Genomic DNA, 14,703 nt, shown 5'->3' with positions numbered 1-14,703 from the left:
CCGTTCGGCCTTCCAAGGCCTGTTCGGACGGAGTTTAGTTTACAAGCCTGTGAAATTAAGTTTCTCTGATAGGCCTTGCTGAAGACTAACGGACAGAAACAGGAATCGAGACGTCGGAGGAGAGATGGAAATGGATATGTTTTTACTTTTCTATATGCTGAGCCATTGCTCCAGAAGACTTTCTTTTCCCATTTCAACACATCTTTCCTGCAGCTATTTATTCCTGGTTGTCCGTCACTTTCTATTGTTTTGTAAGGGATTTATATTGCTGTATTCATGTCCTCGTCTGAACATTTTTATTTTTCCCTCTTTCGTCGATCAGTTGATTTTATATGTTATCCTTCCCAGTACCTATGTCTTTCCAACATACATAATCACCCTGTTTAGAGTTGTGCACCCCTGTCGAACTGAGCTACCTTCAGTGGTATTCCTTATCACAGTGTATTTATCCTTAGTGTCATTAAAGTGCTTCTCGTAATTCCTCTGCAGTTCAGTATTCCACTTCCTTCCACATTGGCTCTTTCAGACGATTCTCTTAATTTTCTGTCTATTCTTCATCATAACTAAATTGTGGTGGAGTCCATGTCTGCACCGGGATAAGCCTTACAAACCATGAAATGATTTCCAAACCTCTGTCTGACTATGATGTACTCCACCTGGGACTTTCCAATGTCTGTCTTTTTCAAGTAAGCTTACTTTCCTTGAGATTCCTAAACAAAGTACTCTATTATCTGAAATTTATTGCAAAACTCTATTAGTCTTTCTGCTCTTCCATTCCTACAGGCAAGCCCGTATTCTGCCTTAAACCTGTCTTCCATCTCTTCCCATACAAACGATTTCCTATCCCCCATGACTTTATACACTGAATTAACTGTTCAATATCGTCATATACTCATACTTAATCTCTGCATCTGCTTCGTGCGACGTTACCATGTATACCTGAACTACCACTGTTGGGGTTGCTTCGCAGTCGACATTAATGAAAACACAGTCCAGGGAACTGTTCACAGCAGCTCACTGTCTGCCCAAGTTTACTTTTCCTATCTAATCCTACTCCATTTATACCATTTTCTCCTGCCGTTGATTTTGCCCTATGTTGCTCCGAACACAAATCCTTGTCTTCTATCCATTTCACTTTACCAACCCCCCCCCCCCCCCCTCCCACATGAGAATGAGACTTTGCATTTCTCTTTTCAGATTTTCTAGCTTCCCAGCTATGCTCAAACATTTGACATTCCATGCTCTGACTCGTAAAATGTAATCCCGTCGTTGATTATATCATTTTGTTCTCATGGTCACATCTTTGGCAGTCCCCTCCTAGAGATCAGAACAGGGGACTAATCCGGTATCTTTTGCCAATGGAGAAATCATCACGACACTTTTAGAATACATGTCCCGTGAAAAAACATTACCGGTCTTTAATGCAGTGGTTTCCATTGCCTTCTGCATTCTCATGGCGTTGATCACCGTTGATTCTTCCACGTTTCAAGAGCAGTTCCCTCCTCCGCCCTTTTGACAACGGCATTGGCAGAACGAGGATGACGTCTTATGCCAGAACCCTACAGCAGCCATTGATGGCTAAGTTCTAGTCAAGGACCCAGGACGTTTTCATTAGCATTCAAAGGTGCTAGCCTTAGACGACGGGTTCTTGTTGAAAGAGATATTAAGAAGTGATATAAGAGGGCCTGACGTGTGAGTAGAAACAAGTTTGCGCCAAGTCAGCTCTTATCGATACTGCACAATGTTATGCTCTTTGACTGTTACCCCGCGACGGGTTCTCGCAGTGACCAAGAGGATGTGTGTAGCGATTTCTAAGACTTTTACAGCTGTACCAGGCTTTCGGGGTTTCTCTGCCTGGGGGTCAAGAAGAGAGTTCCCAGCTGGAAACAAGGGCGCCGACTCCACTTCGAACGGATTGTCTGTGTGGGCCCCTTCAGAGCTGCACATGCCCGTGAAGGGGTGGTGGGGTGAGAGGGGGGGGGGGGGAGGTACGACGTCGCTGACGTGGCCTTCAAGAGCAAGCTGACAGAGGTAACGTAGGCAGCCGTGTATCAGGTGAAGGAATTGACAAGTTGTGGGGCGGAGCCAAAGGAAGATTGGTGCACCGGCTGCCACTTGGGACAGCTACTGGTCAACCAAAAAGAAATGAATCTGGTGAGCACGTTTCAGAACATTGCTGCCTGCTGTGCACTTCTGCCACAGAGCCAGTTTTGACATACAGCTATGTGTTGTTCCTCTGGCTTCACTCCCCATTGAGATGCAGCTGGTTTGTTTCCTTTAAGTTTTTTATTAGTTCCGAAATACTTGAAAAGGTTTTATTGTTTATTGCACCCTGTTAAACTGCTTGTGTCCAGTAATTTGCTCTTTGTATCACAGGTTGCAATTAAATGGTTTTTACTTTAGGTTCAAATTAGTTATTTGTTTGTTTGAGTACCGAGGTGGGTAAGAATACACTCCTGGAAATGGAAAAAAGAACACATTGACACCGGTGTGTCAGACCCACCATACTTGCTCCGGACACTGCGAGAGGGCTGTACAAGCAATGATCACACGCACGGCACAGCGGACACACCAGGAACCGAGGTGTTGGCCGTCGAATGGCGCTAGCTGCGCAGCGTTTGAGCACCGCCGCCGTCAGTGTCAGCCAGTTTGCCGTGGCATACGGAGCTCCATCGCAGTCTTTAACACTGGTAGCATGCCGCGACAGCGTGGACGTGAACCGTATGTGCAGTTGACGGACTTTGAGCGAGGGCGTATAGTGGGCATGCGGGAGGCCAGGTGGACGTACCGCCGAATTGCTCAACACGTGGGGCGTGAGGTCTCCACAGTACATCGATATTGTCGCCAGTGGTCGGCGGAAGGTGCACGTGTCCGTCGACCTGGGACCGGACCGCAGCGACGCACGGATGCACGCCAAGACCGTAGGATCCTACGCAGTGCCGTAGGGGACCGCACCGCCACTGCCCAGCAAATTAGGGACACTGTTGCTCCTGGGGTATCGGCGAGGACCATTCGCAACCGTCTCCATGAAGCTGGGCTACGGTCCCGCACACCGTTAGGCCGTCTTCCGCTCACGCCCCAACATCGTGCAGCCCTCCTCCAGTAGTGTCGCGACAGGCGTGGATGGAGGGACGAATGGAGACGTGTCGTCGTCAGCGATGAGAGTCGCTTCTGCCTTGGTACCAATTATGGTCGTATGCGTGTTTGGCGCCGTGCAGGTGAGCGCCACAATTAGGACTGCATACGACCGAGGCACACAGGGCCAACACCCGGCATCATGGTGTGGGGAGCGATCTCCTACACTGGCCGTACACCACTGGTGATCGTCGAGGGGACACTGAATAGTGCACGGTACATCCAAACCATCATCGAACCCATCGTTCTACCATTCCTAGACAGGCAAGGGAACTTGCTGTTCCAACAGGACAATGCACTTCCGCATGTATCCCGTGCCACCCAACGTGCTCTAGAAGGTGTAAGTCAACTACCCTGGCCAGCAAGATCTCCGGATCTGTCCCCCATTGAGCATGTTTGGGACTGGATGAAGCGTCGTCTCACGCGGTCTGCACGTCCAGCACGAACGCTGGTCCAACTGAGGCGCCAGGTGGAAATGGCATGGCAAGCCGTTCCACAGGACTACATCCAGCATCTCTACGATCGTCTCCATGGGAGAATAGCAGCCTGCATTGCTGCGAAAGGTGGATATACACTGTACTAGTGCCGACATTGTGCATGCTCTGTTGCCTGTGTCTATGTGCCTGTGGTTCTGTCAGTGTGATCATGTGATGTATCTGACCCCAGGAATGTGTCAATAAAGTTTCCCCTTCCTGGGACAACGAATTCACGGTGTTCTTATTTCAATTTCCAGGAGTGTATATTTCAGTGGTACAACTGGTCTCTCTCTCTCTCTCTCTCTCTCTCTCTCTCTCTCTCTCTCTCTCTCTCTCTCTGTCTCCACCCTTTCATCCCTATCTCTGAATCTCAGCCGATATTGTTATTTATGCATAATTTTGCCATTGTTGGCAACGTAAATATTGTACTTAACGTTTCCAACATGTCACCAGATTATATAAACGAGTACGAAATTTAAGCTATATACACTTCACAGGATCGGATCACCTGAAATATTTATTCCAACGCATGTATTCAGCAACTCGAACGGAGATCTCTACAGACCTTTAAAATTTATTCCGAAATAATAATGGTGTTTTGATACATATTCTTTGTTCTTCGAGATAATGTCTTTTGTTGTATGTCCTTTTGCACCTTGTAGTTTCAGACACCATCTTTGTCTACAAAATGTAACACCTTACATGTTATGTGTCACGACAGCGCAAGGAAACTGGCCATTCGAGGTATTCTTTAGTAGTAGTAGTAGCTTTATTCCTCCTTAGATCTCTCTTTACAAGGATATAGGACATGTCAAAGTATTTACAAGTTTCTAGATAGAAAAAAGGAAAAAACAGAGTGAAGGTATTATATGGAATGTTGGATGTTTTATAATAATAACTGTTTATTTTTGTACCTTTTTTATCAAACCCCTACTCTGTTTTATCGAAGTAAACCTTCCATGTCTAAAATGTATTTAGTAACAGGTACTTTATAGCTGCCTTAATTAAAGAAGTGTATTTTTGCAGTTTATTTAATCTTTTCTGGTAATTTATTGGACAATTTTATTACTTGGTAGAAAATGCTGTTCTGAGTTTTATATTTATTTTTCCTTGGTAAATGTAAGTTGAGTCTAGCTCTTGTTGCATGGTCATGGACATAGCTGTTTGTGCAGTAATTACCAATGTTATTTTTGATGTGTACCACTGACTGGTAAATGTACTCACATGGAGCAGCTAAAATCCCCAGTGTTTTTAACAGATCTTTATACTGAGCTCGACTAGTATTTTTGGTTATTATTCTTTTGGCTCTTTCCTGGATTTTGGAAATTGTGTTTATATTTTGTTCGTTTGTTCCCCAAAAAAGAATGCCATAGCTAAGAACTGAGTGTACATATGAATAATATGTAACTAAAACACACTGCTCGTTACACACTGAGCAATCTGTGATTGCTTTTGAAGCAAGTTTTGGATACTGGTATTGAGCGACGTGGACTCTTTCCCATTCCCTATAATCTTGCTCAGCTTACATGCTTCTGAAGTTAACTGCCCAATATATTTGACTTATACTCCCTGATACTGCATATTTCGTTCTGGTAGGTGAATGTTTAACGTTCATTACTCTGAAGTCACCAGACTGTTTCCTTTCAGACAGAATATATGCCTCCTGCAATCAATCTGTAACAGATGGCTTTGCTCCCTTGCCTTACCTAACCAACAGACCTAAAGGTCCATTCGCGATTTGATTTTCTAATTGCTCATGGTAATTACCAAAGTAATTTCGGAGGATGGAGTCGTGCTTCTCGAAGTCATTTACTTTAGGAAGACTTGCAGTATTGGCACATGTGTAGCACAAATAATTTAGAGGAGATAAACGTCAATTGGTGTCCTGGTTAAATAGTAACAGGAGTAAAAAATTAGTTCGTTAAGTTATTTCAGTTTATTTGACGTAAAAAATTGTTATACCACTTCCTATAAACAAAACATGGAAAAAGATACGAGAAATATCCTTTCGCCTCAGAAAGGTGCTCACCTGATGAAATCCCGTACAGCTGGCTCATTGAGTTGAAAGTGAGCCCTCGCATATCCCACATCTCGGAGATCTGGAAGAGTTTCCTCAGGTGACTTGTCAGCCAAACCAACGAAGTCGTTTTTCAGTTTGGTGGTTTGAGATATGTCAACCTCTGTTAGGTTTTCCTGGGAAGTCCGTGAAAGAAAATTTTAATGTAACAATAGTCGAGAGATCTGAACAGTCACACACAGATTATAATGTCCAATAGGCAGCTGATAACGTTACGTGTTACAGTTATCCAGAGACGAAAATACTAACACAAGACAGAAGAAACAGTATTATCAAACCAGTCGAAATGGTGACAAAAATCAAGACCAACTGAAATACCTGACCTGATGTCAGGGGGAAAATAAGGATTAATGACTTGCTGCAGCCAGATCTACATCTACATTTATACTCCGCAAGCCACCCAACGGTATGTGGTGGAGGGCACTTTACGTGCCACTGTCATTACCTCCTCTTCCTGTTCCAGTTGCGTATGGTTCGCGGGAAGAACGACTGTCGGAAAGCCTCCGTGCGCGCTCGAATCTCTCTAATTTTACATTCGTGATCTCCTCGGGAGTTATAAATAATGGAAGCAATATATTCGATACCTCATCCAGAAACGCACCCTCTCGAAACGTGGACAGCAAGCTACACCACGATGCAGAGCCCCTCTCTTGCAGAGTCTGCCACTTGAGTTTTCTAAACATCTCCATAACGGCTATCACGCTTACCAAATAACCCTGTGACGAAACGCGCCGCTCTTCTTTGGATGTTCTCTATCTCCTGAGTGAACCCGACCTGGTACGGATCCCACACTGATGAGCAATACTCAAGTATAGGTCGAACGAGTGTTTTGTAAGCCACCTCCTTTGTTGATGGACTACATTTTCTAAGGACTCTCCCAATGAACCTCAACCTGGCACCCACCTTACCAACAATTAATTTTATATGATCATTGCACTTCAAATCGTTCCGCACCGCTGCTCCCAGATATTTTACAGAAGTAACTGCTACCAGTGTTTGTTCCGCTATCATATAATCATACAATAAAGGCTCCTTCTTTCTATGTATTCGCAATACATTACATTTGTCTATGTTAAGGGTCAGTTGCCACTCCCTGCACCAAGTGCCTATCCGCTGCAGATCTTCCTGCATTTCGCTGCAATTTTCTAATGCTTCAACTTCTCTGTCTACTACAGCAGCATCCGCGAGAAGCCGCATGGAACATCCGACACTATCTACCTTGTCATTTATATATATATATATTGTGATAAGCAATAGTCCCATAGCACTCCCATGTGGCACGCCAGAGGTTACTTTAACGTCTGTAGACGTCTCTCCATTGTGAACAACATGCTGTGTTCTGTTTGCTAAAAACTCTTCAATCCAGCCACACAGCTGGTCTGATATTCCGTAGGCTCTTAGTTTGTTTATCAGGCGACAGTGCGGAACTGTATCGAACGCCTTCCGGAAGTCAAGAAAAATAGCATCTACCTGGGAGCCTGTATATAATATTTTGTGGGTCTCATGAACAAATAAAGCGAGTTGGGTCTCTCACACGATCGCTGTTTCCGGAATCCATGTCGATTCCTACAGAGCAGATTCTGGGTTTCCAGAAATGACATGATACTCGATCAAAAAACATGTTCTAAGATTCTACAACAAATCGATGTAAGAGATATAGGCCTATAGTTTTGCGCATCTGCTCGACGACCTTTCCTGAAAACTGGAACTACCTGTGCTCTTCTCCAATCATTTGGAACCTTCCGTTCCTCTAGAGACTTGCGGTACCTGGCCATAAAGTATAGCTCTGTGAACACTAGAACCGTTTCATTCACGACTATGTAACAGTTTTTCTTGACATCTTGTATGATCTGGTTGTTGTGAATGTTCTCCCACATGCCAGGCCAATTATATAAGGGTATTGAGCTTCCATTGTGTTAGGACTGGACTTTTATTACCAAGGTGCTATTACTTCTTTCGCCTGTACCTTATTCCTCGCTGTCGGTAGTTGTTCTCCACTATGGCTCTGCTGAGGCAGGTGAGCTTTCAATTTATTTTGCTAACACTAACGGTTGGTACTTGGCTTTGAGTTTGAACTGCTTTTATTCGTAGTTTCCTCAGGTTGAGAGAGCTGAATTTTGATCTGTTAAGGACTTTATGTACTAGTAATGCTTTGCATTCAGCATCACTCTCCGTTAATCCCATTCCACCTCGTTCAAACGGTGATGTTAGTGTGCTCTGCCATACTTCGGAAATTGTAACGGCGTAAATACCCAATAGCTCACAGTTGAATTTTGGCCAATGGCGTTGGTGCAAGCGAAATGACCACTATATCATACACGTTAGATAAGATTAACTGGTCCAATCGTTTTACATCATGGATCATACTGACGTTAGTCTTCGCCTGTAGTTGTATCCTCGACCTCATTTCGTTCAACATTGACCGCCCGTTTTAAATCTGTTCCTTTTGTGGGTGTGACACCCGATCAAGGCCATAGACTTCGTATTTTTTTCTTCTGGCTTTAAGCGGTTCCCTAAGTTCATCACCTTGGATTTGTTGCAGTTAATGTGTGTGAAATCTTATGGGACTGAACTGCTAAGGTCGTCAGTCCCTAAGCTTACACACTACTTAACCTAAATTATCCTAAGGACAAACAAACACACACACCCCCATGCCCGAGGGAGGACTCGAACCTCCGCCGGGACCAGCCGCACAGTCCATGACTACAGTGCCTGAGACCGCTCGGCTAATCCCGCACGGCTGCAGTAAATTGTGGCCGCTGTTGCTTCATAGTAAGTGTAGGGTAAATGTCTTAGGGTGAACGTTATCCGATCTGGAGCTGACACACATGTGGTCAGATCATCTGTGAGTACTCAACTTACGATTTCCTTTCTTAATAAGATCGAGCCTGGAACAACTAGCTGTTAGTTTCCCTGAAGAGAGGTCCGTCAATAGACAGCAACCATGACGGAATGACCGTTGCACGTTGAATGGCCCAGTTAACTGGCCATTGATCATGATTTTGGACTGGGCTCCTTGCCAAATTACACTGACAAGATTCTTAATTTCTGCGTTTCTTGTTGTAGAAACCTGTGAGCGAACTGATCGAAAGCTTTAAAAAATCTGTAGATCTTACAGAGCGTATCTTTTAACGGTACTCTTAGTTGCTGTTATGTCATGATAGTCAGGGAGTCGATTATACTGCGACCAGGGACTGCGCATGTTTGGAAATTTCCTTCCATGTTTTTCATTACGTCTCTTAAGCCTGCATTTACGTTCGAGCTTGTTTGTATTCATCAACCTCATAGGCCTGTAGGATTCGATGTTTGTTGACGGGTATTTCTTTGGTTCCAGTACGATCAGCCCCTCGCGAAAGCTAGAAGGGAGCTGTTGGACATACTATGCGTCATTTGATCTGTTAATTAGATCTTCGCTTAGTATATCAACGTGAGTGAGAGAATTGTTAACTGCTTCTGCCAGTTTGCGAAGTTTGTAACTTTTATTTGCGCTGATCTTCCTCTGTCTCTCAAAAGTCTGTTTTTGCCTGTTGAATACAGTCTTTTGCAAACCTGACTGTACCTGCAATTTCAGAGCTGTTGAAACTTACATCGTGTCGTGCATTGTTAGTTTCAACTTTCTTCAATAACGCACTTCTATTTAACTGGTTTAAGACAAAGCATTGGGTTGTATATATAACGACACGAAGGAAACGAATTTTTTTGCCGAGAGAGCAATGTGTGAAGCCTTAGACGACTACCAAAGGAGATTACTGCCGAAAGATCTTTCACTAAATCCAAAGAAATTGCGGCCGTATGTAAACTCGTACTGACAAGAAAGTTACTGTCCAGTCACTCAGACAAGATAGGAAGTGAAACAGAGTAGCAAAGCAGAACCAGAGAGGCTTTCCTGTACAATGGAAACCCCAGGATTACTGCCCAAATTTAACCCTCGTACCATCGAAAAGGTAAGTGCATTAGATGTTACTGTCACCGGCGTTGAGAAACCGCTGGAATTTTTAAAACTAAACTAATCCCAAGCACCCGATTGAATCCCTATGGTATTCGATACCCAACTTGTGGCCGAGTTACATCCTCGTATAATCTACCGTAAATGCCTCGAACATAAAACCGTGTCCAGTAGTTGGAAGAAAGCGCAGGTCACACCTGTCTACAAGAAGGGTAACAGAAGTAGTCCACAAAACTACTATCCAATATCCTTGACATCCATTTGCTGTAAACTCTTAGCACATATTTTGAGCTGAAACATAATGAGGTACCTCGAACAGAATGACCTTCTCCCTGCCAACCATCAAGGATTTCGAAGAGATCGATCACATGAAATCCAAACAAACACTTTTCTCACACGACATACTGAAAAGCATGGATCAGGGCTATCATATAGATGCACTGTTTCTCTGTTTGGAAAAAGAATTTAAAAAGAGTACCACGTATGTGCTTATTATCAAAAGAACGATCCTATGGGTTATCAAGTGAAATTTGTGATTGGACTGAGGAGTTTTTGACAGGGACGACGCGGTATGTTATCTTGGATGGAGAGTCATCAGCAGATGAAGAAACTAAACTTTGGGTTCGCCCACAGAAATGCGTTGGGTCCCTTTCAGTTCATACTGTATGTTAACGACCTAGCGGACAACATTATATTTAACTAAGAGTTACAGATGATACTGTTGTCTACAATAAACTACAGTCTGAACAAAGCTGCACAAATATTCAGACTTTGATAATTTCCAAATCTCTGCGCAGAGACTGGCAAGTTGATTTAAGTGGTGCACTTCACGAAACGAAGATAAGTAGTTTCATATAACTGTAATGTCAGTGTGTTACAGCTGGAATCGGTTAACTCATCTGAATATCTGGGTGTACAGGTATTCGAGACATGAAATGGAATGAGCTCATAGGCTCAGTCGTACATAAAGCATGTAGCACACTTCAGTTTATTGGTATAATACTACGGAAATGGGATCAGTCTAAAAAAGGATTGCTTACAAATCACCCGTACGACCGCTCAAGTATGTGAAACCCATATCAAATAGAACTAGGAGGTGACATGAGCATATGCAGAGAAGGGCAGCAGGAATGTTAACAGGTTTGTTGACCCACATGAGGGTGTCACAGAGACGTTGAAAGAACTTAACTGGCAGACTCTTCAAGAGACGGAAACTATTCTGAGGAAGTCTACTAAGAAAGGTTCAAGGACCGTATTTAAATCGTCACTAGGAACACACAATAACCACCATCGTACGGCTCCCATAAGGATCGTAAGGACAAGTTTACATTAAATATAGTACGCACAGACTGACTCCAACAATCATTCCTTCAGCGCTCCAAACGTGAACGGAATGGGAAGAAAGCTTAAGAACTCGTACTGCGGGACGTAGCCTTTCCCATGCAATTTACAGTGGATCAGTTCAGTCAACAGATGCAGACTGTAAATACTATGTCGATTTCAGCCAAGTATGAAACGGAAGATGAAAATTTAATTGCAATAGGGGACTGGAATTCGACAGTAGAAGAAGGAAGAGAAGCAGAAACTATATGTGAATATGGACTTGGGGGAAAGGTATGAGGGAGGAATCCACCTGGTAGAATGTTGCAGAGAGCATAGTTTAATCACTGCTAACACTTTTTTTAAGAATCGTGAAATAAAGTTGTATTCCTGGAAGAGACCTGGAGACACTGGGAGGTTTCATATTGTTTTATAATGCTAAGAAGGTGATTTCTGAACCAGATTTTAAATTTTAAAGGATTTCCAGGAGCAGAAGTGGACCCAGGCCATATTTTATCTGTTATGAAACGTAGATTGAAACTGAAGACATTGCAAGGAGGAAGGAACTTAAGGAAATGGAACTCTTAAGCTGAAAAAACCGGAGATTGTTGAGAGTTTCAGAGGGAGCATGAGGCAACGGTTCACAAGAAAAAATGGAAAGAATACAGTGGGAGTAGGTTCGAGCCGGGACCCATTTTCAAATCATCTTAACATAGTCAAAAATGGTATTTCCTGAAACGCAAAAACCATGTCAAAAATGTGCAAACGAACGTTACAGCGCATCTGTGAGCCCTGTACTGTTCGTAGGCACATCTCTGACATCGGTTTTGCATTTTCGGAAATACCATTTTTGACTACGTTACTACGATTTTAAAATGAGCCCTGGCCAGCAACTACTCACTGACTGAATAAAAAGTGAATTTTTCAACTTTGGTTGTTTTTCGTTGTACTGATTAAAAGAAATTGCTAACCCATTCGAGCGTGCTGGAATTACGAATGGGAACCTTTGAGACATGAAACAGTGAAGACAGCAGAGAATAAAATAGATAAAAAGACAAGGCCAAGTAGAAATCCTTGGATAACACGGAGATATTCGATTTAACCGATGAAGAAGAAAATGACAAAAATCCAGAAAATGAAGCAGGTGAAAGTTAATACAAACGTCTGAAGAATGAGACTGACAGGAAGTGCGAAACGCCTAAGCAGGAATGGCTAGAGGACAAGTAAGGATTTTAGAGCATATATCACTGGGGTTGTACCAAACCAGTCTCAGGACTGAAGACCGCAACAACAACAACAACAACAACAACACTAGGGGAAAGATAGATACAGCCTGCGGAAAATTAAAGACGCCATGGGACTCAATACAAACAACTGTATGAATATCAAGTGCTCAGATGGAAAATCACTGCAAAGACAAGAAGGGAAAGCTGAAAGGTGGAAGGAGTCTATAGAGGGTCTATGTAAGGGAGATGAACTTCAAGCCAGTATTACAGAAATTGACGTAGATGAAGATGATATACTGTGAGAAGAATTCGACACAGCACTGAATGAGTTAAGTCGAAACAAGGCCTTGGGCGTAGACGTCATTCCTTCAGAACTGTTGATAGCCTTTGAAGAGACAGCCATGAGAAAACTCTTCCATCCGACGTACAAGATGTATGAGGCAAGCGAAACACCACCAGACTTTAAGAAGAATTCCAATTCCAAAGAAAGTAGTTGCTGACAAGTGTGTGAATTACCGAACTATCACTTTAATAACTCACGGCTGCAAAATACTAAGTCGAATTTTTTTACTGAAGTATGGGAAATCTGGTAGTATCCGGCATAGGAAAAGATCAGTTTGGACTGCAGCGAAATGTAGCAACACACGAGGCAGTAATGACTCTCCGACTTACCTTAGAAGACAGGTTAAGGAATTGCAAACCTATTTTTATAGAATTTGTAGCCTTGGAAAATTGTTTTAACAATGCTGCCTGGAATTCTCTTTGAAATTCTGAAAGAGGAGACAAAACACAGGGAGTAAAAGGACATTTACAACTTGTACAGAAACCAGATGGTAGTTCTAGCTCTAGGGGCATGAAAGGGAAGCAATAGTTGAGAAGGGAGTTAGACAGGTTTGTACCCTATCCCCGATGTTAGTTATTTTGTACATTGAACTAGCGATAAAGGAAACCAAACAAAAATTTGTATTATGAATTAAAGACAGGAAGAATAAATAAAACAGAGATTATCCGATTACGCTATAGTGCTGAGACAGAAATGACTTAAAGGGCAACTGAACGGATGACAGTGTCGTGAAAGGAGCATGTAAGATATTCCCATGTTGTTCCTGATCTTTTAATGTGTCCAGAATTCGGACTGAGAATAATTCGCTTCTCTTTATATTCCCGCTTCGTTGTATTTGACCCTACAATCCACTGATTCATCACTACCTTTCCTCCCATACGATTTTCCGCAGATAACTGAATCAGCTTCCGAGTTAGGCACTTATACATTCTATCTCGCTTTCCCATAGGTCAATATTGGAAGTTCTTGAGAGCTCTTTGTTTATATTGTTTTGCCCCTCTTCTTTACTATTCGGCACAAATTTTCTTCTTAGACTATTCACAATTTTGCATTTCTATACCAGCACAGCCAATTTTGTCCATCTGTGAGTCTCCTCGTGTTTCTAATGGTGAATCAGCAGTTGTTCAGCTGGAGTTCCAGGGCACCGTCAATCGCGACGCCCTCAGTGACCCCTATCGCGGATGTTTCTGAGATTTTTGTTGAAAGCAGTTCGACCACAAGTGCAATGTTCTTTGCAGGTCTGGGTGTTTGCCGTTATCTTTTTTCATTAATGCCAGCTGATCTATAATCAGCAACTTTACTCATAGCCTAGGCTTCACTGTGAGGTGATTGATAAGTATTTGGCGCTCCTTAGTCGTTCTAACTCTTACTCCTAAAGAAGAAACGAACGTCCGTTTCAAACATCTGTAATATAACTGTTGTGTTCAGGCTCACTCTTTACACGTTCGGCGTCATTCATACCAAATGAATTACTTTCAACTTAAAAGGCACCGTTTGCTACCAATTCGGCATTTATTCCTGCAAGGAACTCCGAAATTCAAGATTATTGTGCAGTTAGGTGGTGCTCAAGATGGAATTTTCAACCGAAATAGTCCTGTTTAACGCGATCTGTTTCATTTCATATGAAGCAAGCTGGTAATTGCTCCATTTGTGAAATATGTGCTTGACAGCCATCAGTATTCATTCTGGACGAGGTCTTGTTCCGTTTTGGGTGGGAAACACAAATTTGCCCATACCTCGTTCAGGACAGCACAAACGTTGACATAAGTCAGCAAATTTAGTTTTATTACTTTGTGTGGAACTTTCATAGTACGTTAGAGACTCTCACATTTGTCAAGTTGACTTCGACTGGATTAACAGCAAACTTAGAGACTGAGCATGTTGCTAATGTTAACTTACAGTTGCCAAGAAACTCGCGCATTATTCGCTCATACACTAAGTTGGAGCAAATTAAGGAATAGTAGAAGAGCTTGTCATTGTTAAGTGGCGTACGGTGTACTTCATCTCATGTTAGTTTCATGTAGGTAACTACTTATTTCTTAATTTCTGGAGCTATTGGTCGCTCGTTGTCCTTGTCACATTTCACAGTACATGTCGGGGGGAGGGGGGGGGGAGCAGGTTTCCATTGCTGTTTACACTTTTTCACCATTTAGGAATGGGTAAGATCTATAATTTTCCGC

At 42.8% G+C, this 14,703-nt stretch overlaps 1 protein-coding gene across 5 annotated transcripts in view; it reads right to left on the bottom strand.

The window, feature by feature from the left end:
* The window catches only part of LOC126458609 (UDP-glucosyltransferase 2-like), a 622,880-nt gene that overhangs the window by 585,707 nt on the left and 22,470 nt on the right, over nt 1–14,703 (bottom strand). For 4 of the 5 annotated variants that reach the window (XM_050095772.1, XM_050095771.1, XM_050095770.1 and 1 more), the window contains exon 3: nt 5,641–5,814. The exons of the other annotated variant lie outside the window; for it this stretch is intronic. In XM_050095772.1, the coding sequence (XP_049951729.1) occupies nt 5,641–5,814 (174 nt within the window). The remainder of the gene's footprint in view (nt 1–5,640; nt 5,815–14,703) is intronic. 5 annotated transcript variants of the gene reach the window in all.

Source organism: Schistocerca serialis, chromosome 2, assembly GCF_023864345.2.
Source record: "Schistocerca serialis cubense isolate TAMUIC-IGC-003099 chromosome 2, iqSchSeri2.2, whole genome shotgun sequence".
NCBI classification, from domain to species: Eukaryota; Metazoa; Arthropoda; class Insecta; order Orthoptera; family Acrididae; genus Schistocerca; species Schistocerca serialis.
The sequence above is the reverse complement of the archived record's forward strand: the minus strand, read 5'-3'. Positions and strand labels throughout refer to the sequence as shown.